Source organism: Anabrus simplex, chromosome 3 (genome assembly GCF_040414725.1).
Source record: "Anabrus simplex isolate iqAnaSimp1 chromosome 3, ASM4041472v1, whole genome shotgun sequence".
NCBI lineage: Eukaryota > Metazoa > Arthropoda > Insecta > Orthoptera > Tettigoniidae > Anabrus > Anabrus simplex.
This window is the reverse complement of record NC_090267.1, coordinates 342864095-342880111: the sequence shown is the minus strand read 5'-3', so window position 1 is coordinate 342880111 and position 16017 is coordinate 342864095. Positions and strand designations below refer to the sequence as shown.

General features: G+C 43.4%; 1 protein-coding gene across 2 annotated transcripts in view; it reads left to right on the top strand.

The window, feature by feature from the left end:
* Positions 1–16017, top strand: part of LOC137498909 (general odorant-binding protein 69a-like) — a 76015-nt gene that overhangs the window by 39282 nt on the left and 20716 nt on the right. The window contains exons 1-3 of one of the 2 annotated variants that reach the window (XM_068226704.1): positions 2454–2538; positions 7180–7261; positions 12390–12442. In XM_068226704.1, coding sequence (XP_068082805.1) covers positions 2461–2538; positions 7180–7261; positions 12390–12442 — 213 coding nt within the window. In that variant the 5' untranslated portion in view covers positions 2454–2460. Of the gene's footprint in view, positions 1–2453; positions 2539–7179; positions 7262–12389; positions 12443–16017 lie in introns of those variants that run through there. The other variant, XM_068226705.1, reaches the window with a different exon arrangement.

Below are 16017 nucleotides of genomic sequence, written 5' to 3'. Positions count from 1 at the left end.
GAAGTTGTCAACGTCATCAACAAGCGACTTTTACTAGAATTACCCGGTGTTTTACAAATTTCAAAGTGTATCGACACAACATGTAATACAGGTGAGGCTGTCAACTACATGCCAAATCTTCTGAACAACTTGGAGTCACGTGGAGTACCCCCGAACATCTTGGAGTGGATGTTTGTGGCACCGATTAACCTTCCGAGGAATATGAATCCTCCTTCCCTCTGCAACGGAATATGACTCTCAGTCAAGAAACTGATGCTGAATATTATTGAAGACACCGTCGTGATTGGACATGCCGCGGGCGTAGTATTCAATTCTAGGATTCAAATGATCTCCTCGGATATCCCGCTTCAATTTAGACATCTGCAGTTCCCCCATTTGTGTGAGTTTAGATTTGTGCATCAACAAGGCAAAAGGGCAGTCGTATGGAATTGTAGGTCTCGATCATCAGAAACGGTGCTTCTCTTATGGTCAACTGTACGTGGGTTGGAAAGACAAACACACTGTACATATCAGCTCCAAATGGAAGGACAAATATAGTTTATCCGGAAGCTCTGCGGTTTGTGTTAGTATTATTGGTACCATCCAACAACCCGGTACATCTTAAGCATTGGATGTAACAATAGTTATTAAAATAAAATAATGTACACTGACTGACAGAGCAAATGCAACACCAAGAAGGAGTGGTCAGAACTTTATGCCAATTGCAGGGTAGACTGATGTCACTGAGGTATGCTCATGATGTGAAATGCGCCGCTGTGCTACGCACGTAGCGAACGATAAATGGGACACGGCGTTGGCGAATGGCCCACTTCGTACCGTGATTTCTCAGCCGACAGTCATTGTAGAACGTGTTGTCGTGTGCCACAGGACACGTGTATAGCTAAGATTGCCAGGCCGCCGTCAACGGAGGCATTTCCAGCAGACAGACGACTTTACGAGGGGTATGGTGATCGGGCTGAGAAGGGCAGGTTGGTCGCTTCGTCAAATCGCAGCCGATACCCATAGGGATGTGTCCACGGTGCAGCGCCTGTGGCGAAGATGGTTGGCGCAGGGACATGTGGCACGTGCGAGGGGTCCAGGCGCAGCCCGAGTGACGTCAGCACGCGAGGATCGGCGCATCCGCCGCCAAGCGGTGGCAGCCCCGCACGCCACGTCAACCGCCATTCTTCAGCATGTGCAAGACACCCTGGCTGTTCCAATATCGACCAGAACAATTTCCCGTCGATTGGTTGAAGGAGGCCTGCAGGCCTGGGATGGTGCCGGGCTAGAGCGACTTGGATGAGGGAATGGCGGAACGTCGTGTTCTCCGATGAGTCACGCTTCTGTTCTGTCAGTGATAGTCACCGCAGACGAGTGTGGCGTCAGCGTGGAGAAAGGTCAAATCCGGCAGTAACTTTGGAGCGCCCTACCGCTAGACAACGCGGCATCATGGTTTGGGGCGCTATTGCGTATGATTCCACGTCACCTCTAGTGCGTATTCAAGGCACGTTAAATGCCCACCGCTACGTGCAGCATGTGATGCGGCCGGTGGCACTCCCGTACATTCAGGGGCTGCCCAATGCTCTGTGTCAGCAGGATAATGCCCGCCCACACACTGCTCGCATCTCCCAACAGGCTCTACGAGGTGTACAGATGCTTCCGTGGCCAGCGTACTCTCCGGATCTCTCACCAATCGAACACGTGTGGGATCTCATTGGACGCCGTTTGCAAACTCTGCCCCAGCCTCGTACGGACGACCAACTGTGGCAAATGGTTGACAGAGAATGGAGAACCATCCCTCAGGACACCATCCGCACTCTTATTGACTCTGTACCTCGACGTGTTTCTGCGTGCATCGCCGCTCGCGGTGGTCCTACATCCTACTGAGTCGATGCCGTGCGCATTGTGTAACCTGCATATCGGTTTGAAATAAACATCAATTATTCATCCGTGCCGTCTCTGTTTTTTCCCCAACTTTCATCCCTTTCGAACCACTCCTCCTTGGTGTTGCATTGTCACTGTCAGTCAGTGTAATTAGTGCTATTTAAGGAAAAAACGATGTGTGTTAAATTAACAAACGCGAGTGAAGCCGCGGGTACATGCTAGTAAGAAATGAAATCTGATTAAAGTATTCCTTTATACATTAATAATGGCTATAAAAGTGAGAGTATAATGTGATATGTAAAGTATGGCTATTATACATGACATGGTTATGCTAAAATATGATAATATAATCTCACTTAAATGACGCAAGTAGGAACATAAGAAAAAATACGTAATATGAATGCGCAAGTTGATTACTGCATATCACCATCCTTATCGTAAATTGACATGGAATAGTTAACATATGCAGTACTTTAGTACTTTAGTGATATCTTTAAGATACTATGAATAATTATTCCTTTCCTCCTCTAATTTTATCTCCTACTGCTGTTAGTATAAATGAACAACGCTGTAGAAGGTGTACTCCAGGTTCTTCCTATGAAGTTAGACACATCGTCAATAATGGTGAACGCATGGACACTTTCCATATTCTTGGCACTCATGTGCCAGTACGCTGTAAGTGATCTCCGTTTATTTATATTATTATTATTATTATTATTATTATTATTATTATTATTATTATTATTATTATTATTATTATTATTATTATTATTATTTTATTCAGTTTATTACAATTTGTGAGAATTTTAGCCAGACAAACGATGTCCTTTATAGAATTTCGGCTGATCCAAACCCCTCATATTCATTATGTTGTCTGCTCTGTTGTGAGAACCTGAAGTAATGAGTTCTTTGACGCACGGTGTTGAGCCTTGCTTGCATCTACGAGTGCTCTGGGCAATGTTAGAGTCACCTTTTGACCTAGAATACGGGTATTGTTTCGGAATCGTACTTGGGCCGCTGAACGGTACAAAAACCTTCATAGAACACTCTCATCCCCCACCTCTGGATCACCTGCAACTGGGTAGAGGGGGTTTATTTGATTCATTCATTAGATTTTCCTTGTTACAGGTATGTCTCTATTTCTTTCTTAATCCGTTCACGGCCCAGGGTTGGCTTTCCTCGGTCTCGGTAAAATATCCCACCTCTAGTGCCTCAAGGGCAGTGTCCTGGAGCGTGAGACATTGAGCGGGGATACAACTGGGCGAGTCCTTTGGCCGCCTCTCCTGATATGCTGAACAGGGACATTGTTGAGAATGGAAACATTGGAAGAGATGGGCAGGGAAGGGGGAAGGAAGTGGCCGTGGGCTGGAGTTCGGTACCATCCTGCCGTTAGGAGGAGAAAAAGTGGGAAACCACAGGAAACCTCTTCGAGGATGGCTGAATTGGGAATCGAAACCCCATTTCCCTACTCATTTGACCTCCCGAGGCTGAGTGGACCCCGTTCCAGTCCTTGTACCACGTTCCAAAAATCGTGGCAGAGCTGGAAATCGAGCCCGCGCCTCCAGGGGTGGCAGCTAATCACAGTAACCACTACACCACAGAGGCGAACAATGTCCCTATAACTACACTCAGTGTTATGAAGCTGGCCTTCTGACCCCGATTTGGTAGGTTTAGTCCTGGCTCAGTCCGGTGGTATATGAAGGTGCTCAAGGGTTTTTGCCCCTTCTAGGGTCCTGAGCGGCGTTCTCACCATTCGTGGCGAGGCATTCCGCCAGACATTTTCCTCCCGCAACTCAGGCTCGCCGTAGCAGGCGCCACACTCCTCAGCCGTCCATCCAGCAGTCCGCCCCTGGCCCGAACCCGACCAGGTTTGTTCCACCTTCACTAGACCTACTCACGTGGTTCCCACTTGGCAGTCATGGGTTTGGTCCGTTCCGAACCCGCGGCTCCTTCAGACTACGTAGGGCAATGTGATGTGTTGCTTCCAGCACACCGCAGTGAGCTTTCTCCTCAATCAACAGCAGCCACTTCACCTGAACCACCATATCACCCAAGCGGAGATAACTAGGATGCCTCTCTAGCATGTGTGGGCGAGGTTTCCACTTCCAAGCCTTGGCTTGGGCTAGTAACAATCACACTGCCTCAAGATTTTTCTGCAATATCTGCTTTTATTATATCCCTCAGACCCTCCAGACAAGTCCGGAGCCCCCGTATCCGCCACCTGGGGCGGGCCCAATAGGGAAACAGGCAAGATAACCCCCACGGGGGCTTGGTGTCTGCATTGGAAGCAATAATTCCCTCACTATTCTGGTCATAGTAGCTTACCCACAGCCCTATTTTATTATCTGTCTATCTATATATTAGAAATAGTTTACTATAAACAGGCCGTCCGTCCGTTCGACTGGACTAATTTGCTTCATTTTCGTTTTTTTCTGTGTGGAATCAGCTGCCGGTGAATCATGGCAAGTGATATGTCTCCAGGTTCATCCAACTTTGAGCAGTCAGAAAATCAAATCATTAAATGATCACTCCAACAATTGCAGGCGGAGGCTTATGCTAACATTCTGTACTTGGCAGGTTGCTAAGCGACTAACACTTCCATTAATATTGTGATATACGTGATTTTCATTCTTAGTAATGTCATTGCATGCAGCCATGTTTGATTACTACCTGTCAAGCCAGAGAGCAAACATTTGCTCTTATCGCGCAAGAATACTATTCCCTGCTAGATATTCTGATTCTCTAACCTCTCGTGGCCACTAAATGTATTCAACAGATGGCAGAGCGTTCTAGTGACTAACATGGTGCTAAGAGAAAATATCTACTTACTAACAGACCCCATCATGACGTATGACATATCCAGGAACACCTATCGAAGGATAACTTTGCTGCATTAGAATGAAGGCCACGTATCTTTAAAATTTTTCTGCCTGGCAAAAAACGCTACTTCGAGACAAACTTATGAATTCACAAGACAACTATTCTATACAGAACTGCGATTAAGAATACAATTGCTTTCTACTTCACACTACCAAGCTTTACATCAAGAACTGCAGGATATAAAAGTGAATATTTGGATAGATTTTTACGAAAAAATGGCACGACAGAATGGATGAAATCTCAGTACGAACTGCGATACACCATTACACGCTTCTTAAACGTTCATAAAGCCATTGAATGGGTGGCAGAATAATATGACTATGAAAGGCATATCAAGACGAGTTATCTGACCTATTAATAATGAATGTTGCGTCCTCTACTTCAGTATTAAGCAAACTCTTGCATTTCCCATGTTTGGTTTTATGTTGATAATTGCCTAGTTGCCTGACCAAGAATCTGCTCTTCCTGCCAATGCATTTCACTTACATCAACTATATCTTCTGTAATAGTCTATTCATTTTCATTTCCAGATTCTCTTACCAACAACAGCCATAAAAACTTCTAACATTCCACGTTTCGATTCGCAGAATGTCAATATTCATCTTCGTGATGATTGAGCCCTCCCATGTAGTCTCCACCCCGAGATACGAATGGGAGTCTCTTATACTTCCGGGATATTTTACTCGGGTGAAACTCATCATCAGTAGATCATCCATTCATACAGAAACAGCTGCATGTCCTCGGGAGTTAGTTACGGCTGTAGTTTCCCGTTGCTTTAACCATGTAGCAGTATCAACACAGCCAAGCCACGTTAAATATTATTATAAAGCCATGTCAGTTAATAATCCAGAATGCGGTCCTTGCAGATTCCGAAATGCTGCAATTCCCCTTTCCATTAGCCGTCTCTCGACAGATACCCATTCGATATGATTGCAACTAAGGTCCGCCTATCTACTTGATTTGGACTGCGAAGCGTCCTCGACCGCGGCAATGTCACATGGTTCACATAATTCTCATGTATAACTCCATAATATACAGAAAATTACGAGAATTCGCTAGGTGGCTTACTCTTCAGTCTAATCTTCAAAAGCACCAGGACATTAGTTAAAATATAATTGTTCCTCTTAGAGTGATGTTTCAGTAAATAAATAAATAAATAAATAAATAAATAAATAAATAAATAAATAAATAAATAAATAAATATTGCTAAGAAATTAAACTCATGTCATCAATCCTCGAGGTGCATCTCTTTTCATGCTCTCCCCAAAATGGAGGCGATGTGCATGTACCAGTTTAATCACATACCAGCCCTTAAATATCTGGCAGTATGGCAGCTAAGCAGGACGCAACATAGGCGACCATACATTGTGCTACATCCACTGAAGAGATTTCCATTTTAAAACGTGGTGTTTCAGTAGCATTTCCAAATTTTATTTTTAAGGTAACGTAAGTACTGGGTTGTTACTGAGTCAAGGCTTCTCCTATTTATCAGTTCAATGGCTTAACGTAGACCCTGAGGTGATAGACTGGGAGCGAGAATCACGTAATTATCCAATGATTGGATAATTCGAATCCGAGCGTAGGAAATTCCCTTCTCATACCTATAATATGCCCAATTACTTTGATATGACTGTTTGTCCCACGGTAGACAGCAATTCTAACGGGAGCGCCTTAATCTCCTGGTGCTTTGTTCCTATTTAGAACACCGGGTGAGTTAGTCGTGCGGTCAGAGCCGCGCAGCTGTGAGCTTGCATCCGGGAGATAGTGGGTTCGAACCCCACTGTCGGCAGCCATGAAGATGTTTTTCCATTGTTCACTATTTTCACACCAAGCGAATGCTGGGGCTGTAACGTAATTAAGGCCATGGCCTCTTCCTTCCAATTCCTAGGCCTTTCCTATCCCATCGTCGCCATAAGACATGATCTCCTGTGGCTCGGTCTACCTGTACGGATGCGTCCCACCCCGGGATATGGCTAGGTACAACAGGTTGGCCCTGTTGAAAAAGTACTTCTGCTGGGCACGGTCGAGGTGAGGCCATGCTGATAGAGCCCAGAGAGTGGTTGTTGCATCGTGGTGATCGCGTCCCGTAGGTATGAGAGCGAGCTGATTCCGTAGTGCGAGGGCGATCTGGTAGACCTATCTGTGTCGGTGAGACGTAAAGCAAATAGGAACCTATTAAGAACTCACAGTACTTACTAGATTTCCGAGTCACTCAAACGTATTTCTAAGTGTGTTGTGTGAAATGTCCGGCAAAGCAATAGATTATAGAATTAAGTAGTTCCGAATTTTCTAGGTTTTGTAATCAATATTGAAGTTACCTCTTTTCCGCAGTTTGTACATTTCACGCTGCTGAGAAAAAATAGATGTAATAACCAATCCTGTACTGTAATATTACGTGGAAGGAGAACATTTACAGATGTTGATATAATTTCACAGGCTGCTGACTATGTGGAGAACTTCGCGCAAGCAATGCGGCCAATTGCGGAGGACTGTAGGAAGTACGTAGGAGCAAGCGATGGTAAGTTATATAGTTAATACTGTAAAATAATTTTAACATCAGCATATTAATCCTTATTTTGTCGATGAATAGATTACTTCATCAGTTAAGTTATCTGTTGACCCACTTTTCAATACCTTTTAGTTTTAATACAATACTATACATCCATGTTTCTCCCCCGTGAAGGGCTTCCTCAGTGCAATTCATTATATCAAGCTGATATTAAATATGTAGTACTGTCATTAGACACAGTGTCGCTGTGGTGATCTGTGGGATGGTGCGCTGACAGTACTTCGCTCGTCCGAGTAAGAGGCAGTTGCGTTCATATAGCACAATCAGAAAAAGGGATCAAGTGTAAAACAGGACAGCAAGAAGGCGATCATTCATCATCTACGCGACTGAGTGTCGTGGGAAGAAATGTCTAGCGTTACACGACGACGACGACGATGACGCCGACGCTGCACTTCACTCTGTGCTTGTTGTGAAGAGTGGTTAAAGACACGACCAGCAGAACGCATTAATTTCGCAGTCTGAACACAATTAGGCATGTCCGCAAAGCGTAGTGTTTAAGATGACAAAATAAAAATCGTGCGTATCGCCATTATAGGGCAAAAAGTAAGCTGATGATTGAACCGTTTGACTAACAGGAAATTGAGCTGATCCAGTTCATTCACATGGAGCGACTGTAAAGAAGAACAACCGTCTACACAATTGAATTCGTCGTAGGCGTCCTAAGCCGTGGTGTGGGGAATAGTGTTGGCTACTGAGTGTATGCTTCGAACTAGTGCATCGATTCATTCAACTGCCCAAGTGAATCGTATCACAGCAGCAGCGAGCTCACGGTACGCGAGTGCCGAGTGGCGCACTCTCGGATCAGTGAGCCATAACACACACACGGTTACTATGGGAACCCTGGACATTGGCGAGGAGCGGAAGTTTCGCCGCAAGCGAGACATAAAGAGTCATGGCTAACTGAAAGAATCGTACGCTTGTGGCTTTCTTACGGACTCTAACTCTAAGCTCAGCAAAATAGTCCACTCCCCTGGATATCCAGTAACAATGAGGTTTAAATTATATTTGGATTCATTTGCAGTGTTGGAAACGAAGTTATATTATAAATCCGAAGTAGATCGTCTAATTATAGGATCTTCAATTTATTGGGTTAATGAATCTTCGTATTATAACTTAGTTGACATTCGAGAGTTAATTCAACTCAACATTATAGCCTCCACTATGACTATGAGTCATGATCATGATCATTCAGAAATATCTGTTTTATATTGGTAAGAACTGCTCTGCACTCTCTCAGTTCGTAAATAGCATTATTGCAGAATAATTAAAGTCATAATCACGAGATCACCGATTGCCTCTGGACGGGTATTTTTCTTCTAGTTCTGTACACTGTTTAATAGGGTTGTCACTGTGAGGGGAGGCTTTGACACAACAAGACATTTTTTCGAACAGGTAGCTGCAGGAATCATTCCGTTAAATGAATCGAATATCCCATCACTATTGGGAAGAACTGGCTATTGCTACACGACAACGCCCCTGCACTTTGCTTTGTGCTTGTTCAAGATGATCGGAAATGAAAGCAAATATTTCATTCTGCCGATTATGTCATCACTGCCACAAGAACATCCGTAAGGTATGTTTCTGCCAATATCACTCAGCAGTGCTTTGAAATGCTGTACAAATGTTGACAAAATTGTACGGTGGCCAACGGAGACACTTTTGAAGGACGATGGGGAGATGTGTAAGTGAACACTGTGTTGTGTGGCTGTCTACACTCTGGGCACCCGTCCATGAAGTTATTTACTGTGGCAGGATCATACCATAGACGTAAATAGATTACCGTACTAACATTTCATACGAGCATTTCATGAACGTGACACAACATTTAAAATAGTATACGCTAATAAGTGTATGACAGTGAAAAGTATTTATAACCTTCAATGGATGACGAATGTTTACAGTGCTACTGTAATTGGGGTTCTTTATTTGTTTTAGTGACCCCCAAAATCAAGACACCATAACTTGAAATGGTAAATACACTGCTGTGCAAAACTTAAGGTCGAGATAGATAAAGCAACATAACATATCAACTACATGGCGGAAATGAATGGGAACGAGGTAACATGTTGCCAGCGGTCTCCACACGTGCATGGAAGCCTGGCGTGAGGTCATCGCTACTATAGCGCTAATTGGGACTGGTCCCACAAAATGAAGCATCTGAAGGAACGGGACAAAGCAGTGTGTTTGATCTGTGAGCTGTTACGGGGCGCTGAGGTAGTGTTATTCATTACATTAGGGGACGCAGACAACATTTCGGTGACTTCCCGCGCGGAAGAATCATCGGGGAAACAGGAAGGAGGGAGAAGTGGGACGAGTGTAGCCCAGGAGTTGGTATTGTCCACAATATTGTTTCACATGCATGGAGATCATTCCGAACCACAGGGACTGGTGCCGGAAGAGGAGGAGAGGGCCGATCACGGTCAAATACAGCAGCCTATGATCGCTACATTGTGATACAGACACAGAAAGACTCAGGTCAAACAGCGGGTGCATTGCAACCATATTTAACAGGACTGCAACGTACCCAGTCTCACTCGACAGTGGCACGGTGACTACATATGGGTGGTCTGTTTGCCCGACGACCATTACGTTGTGTTCCCTTGACACCCGCCTATCGGCGGCACCGTATGCGACGGTGCCAAGGTCTGGATAGAATAGGAGGTGGTTCGCGTGCTCTTCTCAGGTGGGAGAAGATTCAGTCTGAGTAGCGATTCCAGAGGAACCCTCATCTGGCGAGAGATGAGAACTCATAATGCACCCAGGAACATTGTCAAATATTATCATTTTGGTGGTACAAATATTACGGTGTGAGGAGGCATATCGTTGCATGGGCGTACCGACTTCCAAATCCTTGAACGGGGTACACTCACCAGTCAACGTTATTGTGTGCAATGTACTCCTTTCCCATGTTCGCATTTCCTGGGGGCATTCGTACCTGATTTCATTTTTAATCATGGCAGTGCACGACCACATCGAACAGCGCAGGTGTAGGAACTTTTGGAGCGAGTGGATATTCGGCGAATGGACTGGTCTGCCCGTTGCCCAACTTAAATTCCATCGACCACGTGGTGGTCATGTTGTGCAGACATCCATGCACCAACGACCATCCACCAGTTCTCAACCGCGCTGGTGGAATATTGGAACGCCCTACCACAAGAACTCCTGACGAATCTTTTGGCCAGGATGGGGACACGTTGCAGAGCATGCATCGCCGTCCGCGGTGATCACACACCATTTTAAGAACCATGCCCTATCTTTTGTGATATCCAGGGGACCATCATGAGTTGCAGTGACTCAGTGTAATTTATTGTCTCAGAATAAGAGTGTCATATCTCTTCGTTTCATCGCATATTCCTTTCAGTTGCCAACTTTACCATACTGTAGCAGTTCTTCCTATGTACGGTCCAAGTTTCATCGACCTGTGTTACTTGACAGCGAAACTACATGCGAAAGTTGCTTTTGCCCTTATGTTTAGCACAGCAGTGAGATTCTGCTATTATTTGTTATTTTATTACTGTACAAAACCAGGTACCGTACTCCATGGTAGAAATAATGGTCTTTCATCTAAAAATAATGAAAATATCGAAGGGAATTTAACCTAGAAACTCATTTAGCCTTGTTGTACTTGGAAAGAGCATTCATTCTTGCTGCCAGTGAAGTATCATGGCACGTTCTAAAACAGTGAGAGGAAAGTTAACTGCAATTGCCGAAGAACAGATAGTTATATCCACTGCCGAAGGTCAATGTCTAGGGTGGGATATAAGTGTAGGACTATCGTCGTTGAGAATAACGGAATGGTGGTCGTCCATCATGTCTTGAAAGGCTGTCGCAGCACGGTCTGTAAAAGCAAATCCCCAAGCACACTATACGCGTTAAGGTTTCCACATAAAGGTTCAAATTGGTGAAATAAAAAGCCCCATTCTGCTGGATAAATTATAATGCGTGACGTACAATAGATATATATTAAAGTTAACCATAGCGAGAAAAATACGAACAGAAACTTGTTCGATTGAAATAACTCCGGGAAAGACAAAAATTATATTTCGCTGTAAGGAATATTGTTGCCTATTATCAGATACGACATCTCTATGGGATCGTAAACAGTGTCCCCAGAAAAAGTAACTGCTATGCCTGCATGAAACTAGGTTGAAGCTAATGCTGCTGAGATGTGTCGATCGCATAATTCTTTTTGAAGGCTATATTTATAAGCTAGCGCTGACTGGCTATTCCACTGCAATATTGATTGGTATTTTATAAGAGCCCATGTATGTTAAGTGATATCATCTCACGTAATTCCTATTCTGAATGGATACACCTATGGGTGCCTGCTGTCGTTTCTTGATGGATACAGTACTTTTGCATCCATCTCTTCGCACAGGCGAGAGCAAAGTGTAGCTTCCACTGAAGTTTCAGTCTCATCCATGGCTGTGACAATATCTAAGCTGCTGGGGTATGGGTGGTACTGATTAATGATATTCAGAGCCCAACCAATCTGAGTGTCATGAGAGTTGTTTGTCATAGGGTCAGCTGTGCTACAGTAGCACTGTCTGGCCCAGTGAGGAAAGCAATGGCAAACTACCTCACGCCTCATCTTGCCTACTATGCCTCATTTTGGTACTACCATTGGTTTTTGTGGTTTCCCTATAACTGCATAGCCTTTGGAGATGCTATTTGAGGATCCGACCAGCCGCTGGGCTGATGACCTAACAGACAGACCCCTATTGGATAGAAGAATACCCTCTAGAAGTTAGGGAATTAGGTTACAGATGCTATTAAACAGAATTTTGCGGAGATATGTAGGGACTGAGAAGAGCTGTCAGTTAAAAGAGCTGTTAGCTTGCATTTGCATTCGGAAGACGTTGGGTTCACTCCTTACTCTCAGCAGCTCCTAAGTTAGTTTTCTATAGTTTCCCATTTTTACATGAGGAAAATGTAGAGGCTGTACTTTATTTAAGACCACATACTCTTCCTTCCCACTACTATCCATTTCCTATGTCATCACCGCCAAAGTATGGTACGATATATATCCACTGTTAAGTTCTACTCGATATAAACGTCAAGCTCTTGTCTGTTTTAGCGGATGTGGAGAAGGTGATCAAGCTGGAGGTGTTGACTACCCAGAGCCAGAATGTAAGTTGAGGAGAGTTGTACTTTCTATCACTTGTTACCTGATCTGAATATTCCTTGTGCTATTCAGCAGTACAGTAGGTGTCTGTACGGTGTTTCAATTGGACATGCCAAGCACCCGAATGTTGAACTCCTCTTGCATCTTGTTGTTGCCGCCAGAAACGCGACCTGCTGGAGGCATCCGTGATACATCTGTAACAGCCTCTGCAGACTTGAACCTTTGTTCCAACAGTGGACAATCAAACTTATGTTAATGTGTTAATAAGTGTCATGTGACATTATTGGGAACGAAACAAGGCAGGCTCGACTGGGGCAGTTACTTCGAAGAAGTCATCGGATGGTCCCGAGTGTCACTCTTGACCGAAGACTCATATATCACCTGCACAAAAAAACTTCAACCAACGCCCGCACATACATTCCACAACCTATTCCCCCTCATATTACACAGTGAATATATCCTTGCAACAGAAATCAGGCTTCTCCTGTACACTTTATTTGTGTGTCCGCTATTGGAGGACGACATCACTAAATTACTGCCTGGGTAGAGTACAAGATCTCCAGAACCGGGAATGTTGCTTATTTATTATTATTATTATTTTTATTATTATCATCTAAATATATAAAACACTAGGCTGCTTTCTTTTTACATCGATCTTGAGAGAACGGCTGAATCAATTGACATCGTAAAGCATTCTGACGAAAGTACATGGCCTGTTGAGTTGCAATGTGTCTTTAAAAGCGTAAATACTTCTTGCCGGATATTTTAAAATTATTAAAGAAAAATGCAGCATTTTTATTCTAAAAAGCGCTCGCCAGTACTTCGAGGCCACCTGGATTGTAGTAGCGCTGAGAAATACGATGTGAGAGAGGAGTTGTAAGTGGGCAAGCAGGCATGTGCAGTCGGACGTGTCTCTGGTCAGCTACTCCAGTCTGTGTTGTGTTCAGTTGCAGAGTCATTTAGTCGACAAAAATATATTCGTCGCAATGTTACTGTCTCTCTGTAGCTCTACCTATGTTTGCTAGCGTGAAATTATGATGGAGAAACGTAAAAGGCTTTTTCTGCGTGTCGTAATTTAAACACTAAAGCTGTGAACTTCTTCCACTCAGGTAGTTAGCGAAGTGAGTCGACCCTCCGTGTCATACTACTGAGCTAATTTTCAGTTTTCGTTTGGGTGACATGGTACTGATAACAAAACCACGAACAATGTTTAATTATTAATGAAATTTCATTCCAGTTATTAGCGAAGTGTTGCGGTCATCCGAGTCATACTAATGTGTTAATTTTCAATTTTGATTTTTCTGACATGGTACTCATAATAAACAAGGAACAACTTTCAATTATTAATGAAATCATTGACGTCCTGCAATATAATAACATAAATGTCAAGAAGGCATTTTTCATCGATAATCCCGCGAACAGAAAAATCTTAGGATATGTAGTGCTTTAATTTAGGACTTAATGCTATATCAGTAACGTGGATAGAAATAGTCGTTTTGCTAATCAGCAGTTGAGCAGTGTACATTATAATTAAATTCTTCTAAAGTTAAACGAGAGTTCGATGTCTCATTTAAATCCCAAAGCAGCTGACAATATTCGGTTAGTACGGCTCAATGTGGCATGAAACCCCAATGGCAAACAGTCATTCTTTAACGTGTGTGAATCGTCTTCTGAAATGTCATAGGTATCGAATTTCGTTCATTCTGTTGGGGAAATTAATATTCTTATGGTAGATTTCATAAAGGTTTTGCCTGTTTTGCAACCGTGCTTTGATCCGAATAATTATTTATTTATAATTGTATTAAATACCCACTTTGACCCTTATTAAAAATACGCCGCTTACATACAAATATGCTGGCAAACCCACAACAAATAAATAAATGATATTCGTTGATTTCTTTGCAGGAGATCGGTTACATGGTCTACCCCTCTGTAGATGGTGATGGATTAAATGTTATTGAACTACCAGCCAGAGTTTTAGCACATGATGATTTCGTGATTGAAATTAAAACAAGACGTTCATATCTCCGAAAGTTGTCTTAATTTTCTAGAAAGTTAGCAGTCTTAATTAATTAATTAATTAATTTGAAAACCGTAGGGATTATACCGGAAGTTCAAAACCATACACTTCCGTCAACGGATTAATACTAAAAATGAAAGCTAGCTGCTTAAATTTCCTACATAATTCTTGAATCCATTGGAATTAAAGGTTTGCCTTCACATACTCATATTCTACAGTACATATGGAGCCATAAAAATCTGAATGTTTCCCAGCGGCTCCTAAACGGAACCAGATTAGGGCCTTATTGTAAGAAGTTTAGATTTGGAAATAGTAAGATAGTGGAGATAAAGCTGGGCAGGGAGCTTTAATACACTCGAATTGACGTAACATCATATCCATTTTCTTTCAAGAGGCATCAGTTTCCAATTCGCTTCGCCTTTTGTATCACTATCAATAAACTTCAAGGGACGTGAAAGTCTCTATTTACCTCAGCCATTTTTCAGCCATGGCCACGTAAATGTTGCAATGTCAAGAGAGCGATATTATAAACTTGCAAGAGTGCCGAAAGGTAATTCTACAAGAAATGCAACGAATAAGTGGCTGCACGGTTTGGGGCAGGTAGCCATCAGTTTGCTTTCGGGAGATCCTGGGATCGAACCCCACTGTCGGCAGCCCTGAAGATGGTTTCCCGGGCTCCTCCGTGGCTTTCCATTTTCACACCGGGCGAATCCTGATGCTGTACCTTAATTAAGACCACGGTCGCTTCCTTCCCACTTCTAGCTATTTTCCTACTCATCGTATGACTGTCAAAGTATGTAATGAGTGAGAAAGTAATCTACTACATTAGGAAACTACGAGGCGCAGGTTCTCAAACGTAAGAGGACAAAGGACTAAACTCTTGCGTGTAGGAGGGTGATAGTGCAAATTACGATTCCGATTCCGAATAAGCTGTACCGTGCTGAGTAGCTCAGACCGTAGAGCGCTGGCCTTTTGTCTCCAAGTTGGCAGGTTAGATCATGACTCAGTCCGGTGGTATTTGAAGGTGCTCAAATACGTCAGCCTTAAGTCGGTAGATTTACCGGCACGTAAAAGAACTCTTCGGGACAAAATTCCGGCACCTCGGCGACTCCGGTAACCTTATAAGTCGTTAGTGGGGCGTAATACGTTCATTAAGTAATCTTCGGTTCACGTGAAGGAATTAACGTGCAGAATACAAACACACAAAGTGTATGTGCCAGTGTCAATTTCAACCACTTGATGTACCAGTTACAAGCGAGTAGCCTAACAACATATCATAACTTCAGCCCGTTTGGACACTGTGAATATGTTTGCTGTGGTCAACATAGGTCACTTGATGAAGTAGTCTCAAAATCTGTATCAAGTGGTCTCGAATCCAGGCCTAATTGCGAAACAAACCAGGGCACATTTTCTTCGAGATGTCTTTTTCCGTCACGCACCGACGGGACTTTTTTTTCTGGTGACCCGTTTGGAAGACACCGTGATTGAACCTACCCTAGATGTCAACCGAAGCGTTGAGGATCATCGCGCCTGGAAGCACACAATACCTTCAGTAATATA